Here is a 15,471-nt window from a genome sequence, read left to right as displayed (position 1 = left end):
TGTCGCAGAGCGTGCTTACGGCACGTTTGTGGACTGCCCTTTCTGTGGAGACTTCTTTTTTTTTTTTTGTTTTTTTTTTTTTTTAAATAAACTTTATTAAGGCAGTTGGGTGGGGTGTAATACAAAAAAATACATCAGAACGTCGCCAGGGGGTTTCAATAAATCATAAAGAGGTTGTCATACAAAAATATTATAAAAATTACAAATATTCAGAGTTTTAGCAGCTTTCAAATTAGTAGAGTCTTTAATAGAATTAATATACTGCTTGGTTTCACTTATAAATATAGAAAGGAGGGGATTTTTTTTGTGTATCGAGATTTATGTATGTGATATTTTGCCAATAGTATAATTAGATTTATAATGTAATATTGATTTTTTTTTTGTGTATGGGAAGTCAGTGAAACCAAACAGTATATTTTCAAAACAAAGGGACAAATTAGGTTCAATTGAAAAAAAAGGAAGTTACAAATATCTTTCCAGAACTTAGACGAAAAAGGGCAAGACCAAAATAAATGAAAAATACTTTCAGGGTGCCCTTCACAAAAAAAGCAATTCAAATCTAAATCTTTTTTAAAACGTTGAAGAAAAATTTTAGTGGGTCTGTGGAGACTTCTTGCTTACGTGGGAGGAAAGCTTGCCTGACAGGCTAAACTCAGGGCAGGAATAGCCCTAAGACGTAGCACAGCCCCCGCAGCCGGTTAGCAAAACAGCCTGCCAGGTCTTTGACAGCTCGGTACTCGACGTCAGGGTAACTGTGCGGCCGTAGTGATACTTGACGACGTGTCATCGACAGTTGTCAGGTTACAGTGCAAGTGAGCAATTCCTTTTGAGACCATGGCGATTTTTGGCTTTCTGTCTTTATGTAGCCGATTAGCCAACTAACGGGTATTCCTGACTGCGAACTAGCAACTTGTTAGCATGCTAGCAACAGGGATCCTCCCAGCACTGTGACGGCTAGCCAGCGTTAGCCACACTCAGTGTGGTAACCTCAATGTTTTCTCAGTATTTATTTATATTTCTTGATTTAACAAAACTGTTAAACTGTGCTGTTAGTCCTGTTCAGGGCTTTACCTAATCAGCCAGTGTTTCGTGGTCAGTCTTTATTTTCTTTACAGGATAACAGTCATTGTTTATTGGGGCTCAGCTCTAGCTAGCTGCCTCTATTGTTTACATGGATACAGTCAGCTGAACTGCACTGTGGGGCATGTGGTGGTCGTAACAATAGTGGGTCAGCTGCCTGTGAACATATGGAAATGGGGCTGGGAGGTAGCAAAAGCTCTACAGCCGCCTGTACCTACACGAGGACGATAAGAGCTTTGGAGGAGGACAGCTGTGTCTGTTGGACTGTTTGACTTTGTGTGGGCGTTGGACAAAGGACAGGAGTTTGTTTGCACATATTAAAGCTTGACCTGAAACAAGACTACATGAGGAGAATAGTAAATAAACTGTGCTGGGAAATGTTCCACACTTCTGGCACTGGGATGTTGCTGAAGACCCTGCTGATCACCAGTCTTCTTGGCTGGGCAAAATGTCAAGAGAGCCAGAGCATGACACCAGAGGAGAAGACTGTTATCAGGTGAGGGATGTCTAACGCTGTGTGGATGTGTTTGTGACCACTATTACACTACTATTACAATGTTTGTGCCATTTCTCCACTTATTCACTCATGTTTTTCACTTTTTGTTGTTGCAGGGACCAGATTGTTGAAATGTTTGATCACGCTTATGGCAGTTACATGGTAAGGGGTTCATCATGATGTAACATTTTCATAATTGTATTTATAAAAGGGGGAACTATGAAAAGCTGAAGAGGTCAAAACTCCAGTATCATTAGTATAAAGACCCACTTTATTATGAGACTAATATGTTTTGGCATTTGGCCTTAATCAGGGTCATCCAGTTAAGAATAGCTTGAATCAGTGGCTACACAGAGTCATCAGTGCAAATGAATTTGATTAAGTGGGGTAATGCAGAAAGAAAACATTAGGCACTCATGCTCAGACCACAGAGCCACCATTCATTCAAGCCATCTAATTGGAATCTTGATGTATATCTTAAACATACCAAATGTATATTGAGCCTCAATCTCCATCCTAGAATAGCTGGGATTGGTAGCAAGTCCAATTTGGGAAAAATGGTGAGTGACAAGAAAAGTCTGTTCCACTTCTGATCTAGCTAAGGTATTCAGTTTTAGGGTGCTAGTTTCGTTTCCAAACTAGATCATTCTCAAACCTCCTTTCCCTAATGACAGCTGTTCTGTAGATTGTGAAATGAAACTTGAAGACAGTTACTGTTGTTTGTGTTGCAGAAATATGCCTATCCAGCAGATGAGCTGATGCCTCTAAGCTGCAGGGGGAGAGTCCGTGGCCAGGAGCCCAACAGAGGCGACATAGATGACTCCCTGGGGAAGTAAGTTCAGCTAAATGTTCTTAAAGAAACAAGCCATGTATTTGTCCTCCATCAGTTTAGACCAAAGCTATGAGCACAAAAGTATAAAAACTATAAGGTTGTATAATATGTACATTATATGTTGTCGTAGTATATGAAATGATTAATTATCGGACAGCTTACTAATATAAATGTATCATCTAAAGTTATGTGGTAATTCCTGTCACTGTCCATAGTATACTATGAATTAAAGCATTAAATTAAGCACAGAAAACCCTTTCATCTTGATCTGGTCCTTTGAATTTACAATAGTATGCATTTTTTCAAATAATAAAAGGAAAATATATTTTATTATTTAAAAACATAATGCAGGTTTCCTATTTAGTGATAAATAACTTATTCCTATGATGAGAATACATAGTGTGATTTCTTTTTCCAAAAAGTATTGTGGACGTATTTCTTTTTATGCTGTACCAAACAGATTTAATTCGACATGGAGTCGATGCCCCAGTTTTCAGGACTTCATGAATTAGATGCTAATTTAAGTCAATTAAATTTACAAGAAGGTAATATGTCACATGCTTGCTGTGCAATACATTCATTTATGTAGCATGCATTTTGCATAATCTAATTTCACTGCAAATTCAACAGATTTGACATTTAACAGTGCACGGCTCATTAAAATGAAACTGGATCAGTGGCAAAGTGGGACAGCAGCTCCACTGTGCTGTGCAGCAGACTCTCATCATAACATGTGGTCTACCTTTTCTTCAGGTTTTCTCTGACACTGATTGACACCCTTGATACCCTGGTGGTGAGTATGTCTTCAGTTTACAAGCATAAAAATGAGTTTGATCAGCTTTTGTTTTTTCAGGCTTGTTCCCCCTTTGTTAATAGTAGATTTATGTGTGTGTGTGTGTGTGTGTGTGTGTGTGTGTGTGAGCAGGTGTTAAACAAGCTTGATGAATTTGAGGACGCAGTGAAGAAGGCCGTGACAGATGTGCACCTGGACAACGATGTGGTGGTGTCTGTGTTTGAAACCAACATCAGAGTTTTAGGGTATGAAACATGTCTTTGATCTATTTTCTTTAGTGCTGTGTATATGTGCTTTTATGCTTTTTTCAATAAATTAGTCTTTAATCATTTTAATAATATAAATTAACTAAGTATCTCAACGTATCCACCCCAACTTTTCTCTTTCATTTTGTATTGTAAAAGGAAAACCTTTCCTTTCATTCTTCATTGAATTCTCCCCAGAGGGCTTTTAGGAGCCCACGTGATGGCTGACCTGCTCCGGGAGCGCGGGGAGATGATGCAGTGGTATCGTGATGAGCTCCTGCACATGGCCAAAGAACTGGGCCATCGATTACTGCCTGCCTTTAACACCACAAGTGGCCTTCCCTACCCTAAGGTAGTCTTTATTTTATTTTTAAATATACCAGTATAGTAGTGTAATATGCAAATGGAGCAGACAGCCGAATGTCAAATCTTATCAGGGATGTCCCTGAAATATAACACATTGCATTGACACAAAATAATTCCTCTCAGTCAGTGCACCACAGAGGAACTAAACAACATATTACTTTTATTTTAGCAAGTAATAATTTGAGCTTTCAAGAACATTTCTACTACACATGACAAGTTTAATGTTTCATTCTTTTGTTTTCAAGGTGAATCTGCGGTACGGAGTCCTAAACCCACTTTCACGTACAGGCACTGAATCGGACACCTGCACAGCATGTGCTGGAACAATGATCCTGGAGTTTGCTGCCCTCAGCAGACTGTCGGGAGAGTCTGTGTTTGAGGTATTACTTCCCTCTGCCTCTCTACAGATTAGGTTTTTCACTGTTGTTTTGTTTGGTTACACGCCCTAATTGTGAAATTCCTGAGTTATTAGAGTAGAGTACAGTTGTTTTGCTGGAAATTATGGCGGATAAGATAAGATAAGATATGACTTTATTTATCCTGCAGTGGGGAAATGTAGTTGTCACAGCAGCTCAAGATACAGACACATAGACGTAGAAAACAGAATAAAGAATATAAAAAAATATATACTTACATTCATACATGGTATACTTACATTCTATACACACTATACACATACATTTCTGCTATTTAGTATTTATTATCAATATATATATATATATATATATATATATATATATATATATATATAGCAGATGCCAGTTTAAAGATAAAATCATATATGAATGATGTAGCTGTTTTTATGATGGGATATAAATGTTTTACAGGAACATGCAAGGAAGGCTCTGGATGTCCTCTGGCAGAGGAGGCAGAGGGGAAGTGACTTGGTGGGGACTGTCATCAATATCCATAATGAAGAATGGGTGCGGAGGGGTGAGGCAGAACTGCAGCAACACAGAGAACACTGATAACACTCATACAGTCATGGAAAAAAATATTAGACCACCTTTGTTTTCTTCATTTTCTTTTTCATTTTAATGCCTGGTATAACTAAAGGTACATTTGTTTGGACAAATATAATGATAACAACCAGCCATTTTCCTTGGTTCTCTTGATAATAACCAAAATCATTATCATTATATACCCTTTTCCAACAAAATTACGATGTAGAGGCATGGTTTCTTAAACGCAGAAAACCTGCTAAAAGTAGGCCAATAGACGAATATGTCCTTCAGTGTTCAACTTCAGAAAGGTGCTGCAAACAGGGATGGAAAGCAATAGAAAGCAGCATGGAGTCCACTGAAAATGTTCAGCTACCTATTCAATCTCTCTTTCAAAATCAGTCCTGACTGTTTTGAAGTGATGTTTGAGCGCTGCCTGGATGGATGGACATAGTTTGACGCTGAGATGAAATTGCATCATTACATTGCGATTACTGCAGATCGATATAAATACCTGTGCCTACTGCTGAGCCATTTCTCCCAGGAGTAAATGCCGCTTGTACCCTTTCCAAGTGAAGATAAAAGTCAGATGTTTGTGGGTGTTAGTCGATTTCTTTGTCCAATGGGAAAGGGGCTATACATCACATACATGAACCATGTTATAGTAATTTTCTCTTGTGTGTTTGTAGACAGTGGAGTCGGTGCTGGTATTGACTCATACTATGAATATCTGATGAAGGCCTACATTCTTCTTGGAGACAATGTGTTTCTGGAGAGATTCAACATTGTAAGTCATTACTGTACGCCCACATAGAAATCTATATCCGAGTATTTGGCATCCGCTGTGAGCTACAGCTCCCTGTTGCAACATAATTGGCCCACCACCGGCCATTTTGTTCATATTGAAGACATTTTTCAGTGTTTGCTAATATATGTTTCATGTCTGTAACAGCACTACAGTGCCATTATGAAGTACATCAGTCAGCCTCCCCTGCTGCTCAATGTACACATGCACAACCCCACTGTGAGCGTGCGCAGCTGGATGGACTCTCTCCTGGCATTCTTCCCTGGCTTACAGGTCGGGTTGAATAACCACATTCATCACATTTACTTTCATTAAAACGTAGCAGAAGGTGTAGAAATTGTTCTATATGTTTCTCTGGAGTGACATTTTTTTCCACACAGGTTTTGAGAGGAGACCTGAAACCAGCTATTGAGACGCATGAAATGCTTTATCAAGTCACCAAACAGCACAAGTTCCTTCCAGAGGTAAAGAATTGCTGCATTTTTTTAAATTTAATGTAGTAGGCACATATCGCCAAGTATTTATATCACTCAGTAGGGTTAGGTTATATGGATTGAATCTTATATCACAGTATACAAAGTGTTCCATATGGTGATATTGTTCATTTTCTGGTACTGCAAATAAGAAGTCCAATGGGAATGTCTGCTATTGGCTAATGTGTTAATTATGACAAATGAGGGTACTTCATTATAAATCCAATACTGCCATTAACCTGATAAAATGTTGGGTTTTTACACATTCATACTAAAGTTGATGTGTTGTATGACAAAAATGTGTGCAGCACCTGTAGCTAATTAACACAGGAATTGGACATTTATCATGAAATCTGTTAATTAATGTAAGAAAAGAAGACATCACTAATGTCTTTTGCTCTCCTTGCAGGCGTTCACTACAGAGTTCAGAGTTCACTGGGGCCAACACCTACTGAGACCAGAGTTTGCAGAAAGCACCTACTACCTCTATAAGGTGATCCTGGCAGGACACTGTCAGAGACAAACTATAATAATCTGTCTCTAAACATTGTATGTCTGTTATAAGTAGGCGAGTAATTGAAACCCCACTCTTGTGCTATATACACAAAGCATTTCTATTAGATCTGTGGATGAGATTATGTTTTGGTCTCTGCAGGCCACTGGTGACCCCTACTACCTCAGAGTGGGACAGTCTATCGTGGAAAAGCTCAATGCCTACGCCAGGGTGCCTTGCGGTTTTGCTGCTGTGCAAGATGTCCGCACTGGGACGCATGAAGACCGGTATACAAACATTCCATAAGGAAGATTACAGCCTGTGTATTGATGCAATTAATGTTGTAATGGAACATTAAAATATCTATTGTGAAGGTGTTAATTTAATATATCTATTTTTCTGTGTGTGTAGGATGGACTCGTTCTTTCTGGCTGAGATGTTTAAATACCTGTACCTACTGTTTTCGGAGAAGAGCCAATTGCCTATCGATATCGACGATTACATCTTCACCACAGAGGCTCACCTTCTCCCTGTATCTCTCTCCATCACCCAGCCGCCCTGTCAGGGCAACAACACGGTGAGGGCTCTCACTATATCTCACACACACACACACACACACACACACTATATTGCCTTTTTTCATTTTAAATCTGTAAATGATACAAGCTAATATTCTCATATGATTATAACTTTATTACTAGACAGTGTAGTATGTACACAATGTAGTTCATCTAAATGTTAATTATTCATTGCCATAATTTATAGCGTATACTCTTGTGCAAGAATGGGACCCTTTTACATTCTGTTTTATTACATTATAAAGCCTTTTATGACTTACTTAAAAAGGTAACTATCCCTGTAATACGTGCATTGAGTGTAGAGGCTAAAAATTATTGCAAATTTAACTGCTGTTCCTCTTCTTCAGGAAACTGCTCCTGTTTCCCAAGAAGAAGATCTGTTCACACACTCCTGCCCCAGTATGGAGACGTTGTTCCCCAACAACCCCTCATTTGCCAAAACCATCCGGGACAGCTATAAGTACCTCACCGGGGTGGGACGAGCCTTCCACCCCTTACCTGTCAGGTGTGTCCAGTCACAAGGAACTATAACAATTTCCAGTGAACTCACTGGTGAAACCGGTTTGCTCTGATTACTTAGAGTTTTAACTTTGCCGTCTTTGTACTTTGCAGGGAAATCGAACTGTCGCTCCATGATAACGGGATGGAGCCAGTAGAGTTCTTGAAGAGCATGGGCATTTCTCTCACTCCACTGAACGAGGTCATGGCAGGAGACACCGGGAGTCGGAAGGTATTGTAGTGACTTTGTACTCACCTGGTTCTGCCTGTCTAGACAGCCACAACTTAAGGCAGTAAATGGTTTACATTTACTTGTCCCAATGACCTCCTAAACTGAGTCTCTTGGATTCCCATTGAAACAGCAACAGGCGCTAAGGAATTGTTTTGTCGCATTATGCAGCTTTTAAAAAGAGCATAAAGTAGTGCACAAATGAGCAATCATAGAGTTGCAGATATTTACGGATAAATCAAATAAAGGCTCTGATATTGCTGCTTGCAGCTTTCTTGACAACCACTCATCCAAACAACTTCACACTTGATGCTGTGCTTTCTCGGGTGTGGGAACAATCATCGCTGATGCTTGAAATAATTGATTTTGCCTCTACAGTGTAACCTCTCCAGTCTCTCTTTCCTCAGCTGTCGTTGTAGAGAGCAACAGAGAGTGAGCAGTGTACCCAACATGCCTTTGATGGTGTAGCGTCTTCTCTCAACACATTACAAAGTGTGTGCATAAAACACCACTAATAAAAAATGAAAGACAGGGGCCCATCCCATTTTATTTAGATATTTTTGCAGGCAGATGGCCAAACAAAACATTTTTGAGGTTTTCTTTATGCCTGGCAGCACTAAGAGTAAAGCTATGTTTCAAAGCTACTGGAAAATGATTTCTGGCTGGTAGAACAACATAAAAACAAAGATCACCAGGATGTTCTTCAGCAGGTTTTAATGGCATTACAAATGTTTTCAGCTTTTTTTTAAAAGCATGCAAAACAGGTTTTCAGTTCCTGTTTTATAACCTTCCTTTGTCCATTTGGCTCCAATGATGCACTTAGACCTGTTAAGCCATATATTTTGTTGCTGTGAGCATGCTTCTATGGAGCTGTCAAAACAGGCTTATTATATAACCTGCTGTTGAACCAATTATATCTTTCAAATTGTCTAAATAAGAGGGTGTTGAGCAGCATGGATTTAGAAAATTATAAGCTGCCTGAATGAAATGACAGAGCTTTTTTTCAATAGATCTCTTCATCATCTCATCAGCTATGCTACGCTCAGCTCTGTGTTTACTTGAGCAGTAAGCCCCCTCGGTATCGTGACGGGGAGAAGGAAATCATAAATTACAGTTAATGGATTACCAATGTTATCTTTTTAAATGATATTAAAGCACTGGGTTAAGAGTAACGTCAATGGTGTGAAAATTGGGTCACGGTAATGAATATAGGGCTTTAAATGAAAGCATGCAAGGAGTGTATGGAACTGTAATACAAAGTATTGACAACAGATTCCCCGATAAACCATGATAAGGGAAAACACTGAATTTAAATTGAATATTTTCCTTCATATGAATCCCTTTAGGAGCATAAAGGAGTGTACCGGGTTAAACTTGTGGCAGAGGTGAGCCACACACCGGAGGAGGAGGAGGTGGTGCCCCATGTTGTTCAGCTCATATCCCCCCCATTCCTGGGTAGGACAGTTCTCACAGCAGGACCTGCCAAGTTTGGGATGGACCTCACCAAGCAGGAACACGGGGTGAGTTTCATTGTGACAATAAGGTTAATGGTGGAAAAAGTAATCGGATCAGTCCTGCATTAAAAACTTACTTCAGAAAAAGTGCAAAAGTATCAGCATTAGAATGTACTTAAAGAATCAAAAGTAAAAGTACTCATTATGCTGAATTAGATTATGTGTGTATTAATGCATTTCTGTGAGCAGCATTTTAATTTTTGTAAAGATAGGGCTCATTTGAACTACTTAATATACTGTAGTTCTAAAAAAATGTCTAATCACTTTAAATTTAACACATTTTTAATGTTAAATCTTGATGTGAAAAGTAACTAAAGCTGTCAGCTAAAGTAGTGGAGTAAAAAGTACAAAATTTGCCTCAAAATGTTGTGAAGTAGAAGTATAAAGGTAAATAAAATGGGAATACTCAAGTAAAGTACAAGTACCTCAAAATTGTACTTATGTACAGTACTTGAGTAAATATACTTAGTTACATACCACCATTGAATATGGTTAATGTATCAACATCACAACTTCCAACAAGCTGTGAAGCTTTTATAAGAAACAGGAGTTTAATAATAACATGACTAAAAATGACTCTTACGATTACTTTACAGATCTTTCCTGAACCTTGCAACTGTTACCTGTTTTGTTCAACCTACACTTCTCTTTATGCAAACACAATATCCTACAATAACACACTCAAACTCTTGTGCTGCAGGTGAAGGGCAGCATCGTGAAAGCCTCTCCCTACACTGCATGTGGGCCAGTAGATAATGCAGTGGAGCTTAAAGGGCGTATCGCTCTGGCACTGCGGGGAGATTGCATGTTTGCTGTCAAGGCTCGTTGGCTGCAGGAGGCAGGAGCCATAGGAGTCATCTTTATAGGTGAGGATGATTACCGGATGAGCTGAAACCACATTCTTTTTCCTGCAGTCAACCTCAAAGCTCAATACACAAAGGTTGGAATGACTGCCATAATATGCTGAAGGCTGGACCTCAAAGAAATTAAAACAAACCATTACTTTTTCTCTTTTTTAGACCACCGTGAGGGAAGTAATAGTGAAGACACTCCCCTGTTCCAGATGGTTGGAGATGGCGACTCCACTGAAGACATCACCCTGCCTTTGGTCTTCCTGTTCAGCCACGAGGGTGCCGTGCTCACAGCAGCTCTGGAAGAACATCACAATGTGGATGTGCTGCTGCTGCCCAAGGAGAGGCAGCTGGGACATGGTGAGGAGTAGAAGGGAGCTAAAAGGTTAAGACTGGAGATGTGGCGTATTTTTGTTATTGCCAGCAAATCACATGGAAGCATATAAGCATATATATATATAAGCATTTATAAAGCAGGGCCGTTTTTCTCCCCTGAAAAAAGCCTGGTTGCTGATTGGATAGAACACTAGGCGAGATGTGACGTGCTGAGTGGGATGTGTCGTAGTACTCAATGCCACAACAACACGCGCCATCAGAAGCTGGTGAAGTAGCGAGTAGTCACAAGCAACAAGAAACATAAGCCCTTCTCATAGTGCGGTTCTGCAAATGTCCCGCTATATTGCTGGAAAGATTTGTACCGTTTTTTCGCCTTAGGACGTTCATATCGATCCCGCAAAGGCGTGATATTCTGCCCTTTCATAGTGCAGTCCGACGTCGCGGAACGAGGTGCACAGTAGCACAGTACTAATGGGCTGCACAGTTAGCTCTGTAGCAGTACAGTGTGTATGTGCTGCAGCAGTATGTGTACACTTAGCAATCTCTGTTTGTGTACAACAAGCACTGGACACTCTGTGCACAGTTAGCGATGCCGCTTAATTTAAAATCAGCAGCGGAAACTTTGTGCATAGTTAGCATGCCCGTTTGTTTACAATAAGTGGCGGACACTGTGCACAGTTAGCAACGGCGGCCACAGTTGTTGTGCATGATGTCTCGTATATCCCTCTGGGGCCTTTTTTTGTAATGGAGACACTCCCATTTGAGAGGACGTGGCCTGAGACTTACCAAGAGGTCACTCTTTACACTAATGGAAATGCGGCTCAAAACCAACAAGGTGGTAGTCTGTTATTCAACACTTTGCAGCTTTAAAGCAGTGGTTCAGATTTTATAAAGTGGGGTTGCATGAGGTATTTATCTAGCCTGGCATCACCAGACGGATACATCTGGAAGGTCTCAGTTGATTTTGATTTCCAATGGGCGTTATCAATGAGCGAAGACATGACTCTAACATGACTCCCAACAATTCAGTGCAATGTAGTGTGAGTGCATATTTGTTTCTTAAAACATTTGAGGCAAGAAATATGCCGACTGCCATCTACTGTAGATAATACACTGACTGGGGATTAGTACCTCCAACAGCCTCACTTGAAAAAATCTGAACTGTCCCTTTAACGTAAAATTTGTATTGATTATTGAGATGGTGAACTGCAATTACAGTAAAAAAATTACATCAGATCTCAAATCTTGATTACTCTCTTTGATCAAATCTTAATTCCTCTCTGTATTCTAATTTTGTATATCATTGGCTCTCCTCCTCGTTGTCCAGATAAGACAGAAAAACATGTCGGCATGAACATCAAACTCCGCCTGGCAGAGGAGGGGGAGCTGGAGGAAGGACCAGGCAGAGGGCGCACCTTGGAGTTTGTCTTGGATAAAGAGGAATTGCTTATTAAGGAAGACGAGGAAGATGAGCAACAACGACAGCAGCAGCAGTTCTGCTCAATGGCAACAGAAAATGACAGGACTGAATCACATTCAGCAGATTCCTCTCAAACCGCAAACTCTAACTGTGGACCAGACGCAAACCCTTGACCACTGCTGATCCCAAAGCAGCCAAATTTCAAAACACTGATCTTTCGTCAGTTCCTGAATGGCGTGTGCCTCAGAGCCCCTCACTGCCCTACATGGAGCCCTAACTGACCCAGTCTGCATGTTTACAGGCGAATGAAGGAGAGTAAAGCAGTGTGATGGCCACTTTCACGTCCTGTTTTGATTTTGGAACCTAAATATGGTTCTCCATTTATTAGAAAGTGGGTCAAAATGGGGCTTTTGTTCTGTATGGTGCTGGTTTCTCTGAAATCAGGGACACCATGAGACTAAATTAGGTAGTTAAACACCTAAAGCTGTAGGTAAAGACCGCTGGGCTAGTGTATCCACAGCTAGCCTGTAGTGTTGCTATTGTAGGCACATACAAGGTGTTTGTGATGATAATGATGTAGATCGTTGACTAGAATTTAAAATGACCTCAACCGAGGAGGAAAACATAGGTAAGGCAAATATGTACTCAGTTAGGTTTTTATGCAATGCAGTTTGTTTTTAATGTGAAGTGCACCTTTTAACTCCAACAACTACTGTTAATTATTCAGTGATGGTGAATGGACCTGGCCAGTAGGTGGTGTTAGCTGCCGTAGCTTCTCAGTAATATAATGTTAGTAGATGAAGGAGATGAGCTGGGGCCAATTTGGAAAGTTTCTTTTTTTTTTTACTAGTAAGCAACTTCAGGGAATTTAATGAGTGAATGCAGTTTGAAAGCCTGACCCATTTGATGACATTTGTGTGTGTTCTGCATCACATTTTTTCCTATTATGTTTATGTGTTAGTGTGTGCGTGGGTGATAACTACATAGAACACTTAAGAAAGCGTCTCAGCTACATCATCATTGCTATTAGATGAAACCCTCCTTTTATAAGTCATCATGCAGGAAATTACGAACGGAAAGTCTGTTGGATCGACCTTCATGAGTGAACTTTAGATATTTCAGGCCATATGCTGCTTTTTTCCAACCTATACATAACTGTGTATCCATTATTAGGGAGCAGTCTGTATGATTTGGAGGGATCTATTGACAGAAATTTAATATAATATTCACAATTAGGTTTTCAGTAGTATATAGTTACCTGAAAATAAGAATCCATTTGTTTTCGTGAACTTGGAATAAGCCCTCTGTTTCTACATATAGAGCAGGTTCTCTCCCACAGGGTTGCAACACCATTTTTTTTATAGTAGCTTAGAACCAAAATCACTAGCTTTAGGACAAAAAAAAAGCTCCTGCGCACACCAGGATAATCAAATAGAGACTATTTTATTAATAAATGACATTGAGAATGATCATCAGGTTTTAATGTTACCTGTAGGTTCCCCGACACTCTTGGAAAGGGAGGGCTGAGGGGAGGTGTATTCAGTTGGTTGCAATCTACAACCTCACCACTAGATGCCACTAAATCATACACACTGGACCTTTAAATTGTAATTAATCATGCCATCTTAAAAACTTTGCAAAAATGACCAAAGCTGGTTTTCTTGTAACAGAAGTGTAGCTGTAACTCTGGTTTTATTCCAGATGCAGCATCACAGGTTGGTCTGCAGTTCCAGACTGCAATGCACTTTGAAACACGGGTATGATCGTCTATGGCAGAATCAGTTCTTTGTGTGTATGTGTGTGTGTGTGTATGTTGCAATAAGAAATTGCATTCATTTATCGTCCCATTTGCATTGTGCATTGATGCATTGTTTTTAGCCACCTTAAAATATAAGTAAAACTCTTCAGGGTTACTTTAAAAACAAACAAACAAAAAAAAAATCATATTTAGAGGTATCCTTTTAAGTTTGCTGGAGTACAGCAAGGCTCTCGCATCTTCTCAAAAAGTGACAGTCATACTGAAAAAAAAACCCACCAAAACAATTAAATCCTGTTGATATATACAGCTGTCTTGTCTCACCCTCTCTACACACACTAAACCATATTCTGGGCATTCTTATTTGTCATCACTTTCTAAAATGCATAACACTTTAATTTCATATTCACTTAATTCTCATTAATACATTGTTACATAATGTTTGTTTGTGTGGGGAAAAACACTTTTCTTTTATGTTTGTTCAGGGGAACTGCTCCTGATGCTGCTGAGTTAATTTCAAGTCTTAATCCAACTGGACATTTTTATTTTATTTTATATTTGTTTGTTTAGCCTGTGTAAGACTCTGCCAACCCGTATACCTCAGGACTGTGTGTTGGAGTTCGCACAGAGAAAAGGACCGTGGACAAGAAGCAGTGGATTCTTCTCATCGTTTTCCATGCTATTTTAGTTTCAGCTGTTCTTTTAAGGTTTCTGTTGATCACTGGCTAAAAGTCAAGTGCCAAAAGAGATGCATGACATGGCTCCTGTTTCTGTTCCCCATCTAATCTGTATCTTAATTTCTGACTGTGAGTTAAGGCAGTCTTGTCAATAAATTCAAAATCACCATTATCAAGCTTTTTCCCCCCTTTTTCATATGCATTATATTTTCAGCAGCTATGAAATATGTCAGCTCAGGGATATGTTTTTCTATTAGTGTAATTAAATCTGGAACATCAATGCACAGTTTACAGTGTGTTACCGTAGTAAGAAATATTTTCTTTGTAGCTTGTAGCTTTTCATATTAAGGATGAAGCAACAATATAATCTCCTAACATATTTCTTTCACATTACATTCAGCTTATTTAGAAACTGTATTTCCTGTGCCATATGTCCAAATCACCCCTGTGCTTGTGTATTGATAAATACACTGAATGTGTTGTCTGAATGTCTCTTGTTGTTTCTATGTCAGGAGAAGATGAGACAGGCCTTGAAACATTTTGTGCAAGATGGGAGCAGCTACAGCACAATCATAGAAATGATGACGTTCAAGATGGCTCTTTTGATAATGACATCGGTGATGCTGACAAGAGTAAATGATTCACATACGTTTTCTGACAGAGCAGTGAAAATACATACCAGCTATTAAGAGTGTGCAGTTACCGGTGCTCATATAGAATTATAGATAGTAGATAATAGGAGATATATTCATCTTAAATGCTTTTAATTTCCCACATGACATGACATGATCTTTGATGTTTTACAAACATTTATACCACTAGTATTCAGCATTAATACATAGATATATTCCATTTGATAGTTGAGCATTTTGATAACTGAGAAAAACAGCTTCAGTTGAGTGATGGTGGCCACACTAAAGGTTTTCGTTTCTGCCCTGAATTTTGCCCTTTGTTTGGTTTGGTCTTTCAGCTCTAAGCAAACAAACAGACCTCTATCACCAGCTGCCATTCACCATTTGGACTTTATAAAAGAATAATAGAGTTAATTGGCAGAACGGACAACTATAGAAAGAGATTAAACATGATAT

The 15,471-nt window shown here is 39.4% G+C and overlaps 1 protein-coding gene across 1 annotated transcript; it reads left to right on the top strand.

Annotated features, from left to right (window-relative positions):
- The first annotated feature begins 446 nt into the window (after positions 1–446).
- On the top strand, positions 447–14,555 carry si:ch211-282j22.3 (ER degradation-enhancing alpha-mannosidase-like protein 3). The gene is made up of 20 exons (XM_059358252.1): positions 447–1,576; positions 1,693–1,738; positions 2,308–2,408; positions 3,162–3,201; positions 3,334–3,446; positions 3,645–3,798; positions 4,058–4,192; positions 4,640–4,745; positions 5,443–5,540; positions 5,706–5,831; positions 5,939–6,022; positions 6,441–6,524; positions 6,687–6,811; positions 6,936–7,101; positions 7,450–7,607; positions 7,715–7,832; positions 9,176–9,349; positions 10,044–10,209; positions 10,363–10,554; positions 11,858–14,555. Exons 1-20 carry the CDS (start codon positions 1,425–1,427, stop codon positions 12,121–12,123), a joined length of 2,604 nt encoding a protein of 867 aa, XP_059214235.1. The 5' UTR covers positions 447–1,424; the 3' UTR covers positions 12,124–14,555.
- The last annotated feature ends 916 nt before the right edge of the window (positions 14,556–15,471 follow it).

Source organism: Centropristis striata, chromosome 19, assembly GCF_030273125.1.
Source record: "Centropristis striata isolate RG_2023a ecotype Rhode Island chromosome 19, C.striata_1.0, whole genome shotgun sequence".
Lineage (NCBI taxonomy): Eukaryota > Metazoa > Chordata > Actinopteri > Perciformes > Serranidae > Centropristis > Centropristis striata.
This window is presented reverse-complemented; position numbering and strand designations above follow the sequence as displayed.

Bases quoted from the DNA above. Each gene is read 5' to 3' on its own strand.
- si:ch211-282j22.3 (XM_059358252.1), top strand. From the start codon at position 1,425: ATGAGGAGAATAGTAAATAAACTGTGCTGGGAAATGTTCCACACTTCT. The intron at 4,193-4,639 runs GTATTACTTCCC...AATGTTTTACAG, and splicing joins CGGGAGAGTCTGTGTTTGAG to GAACATGCAAGGAAGGCTCT. The intron at 4,746-5,442 runs GTGAGGCAGAAC...GTGTGTTTGTAG, and splicing joins TGAAGAATGGGTGCGGAGGG to ACAGTGGAGTCGGTGCTGGT.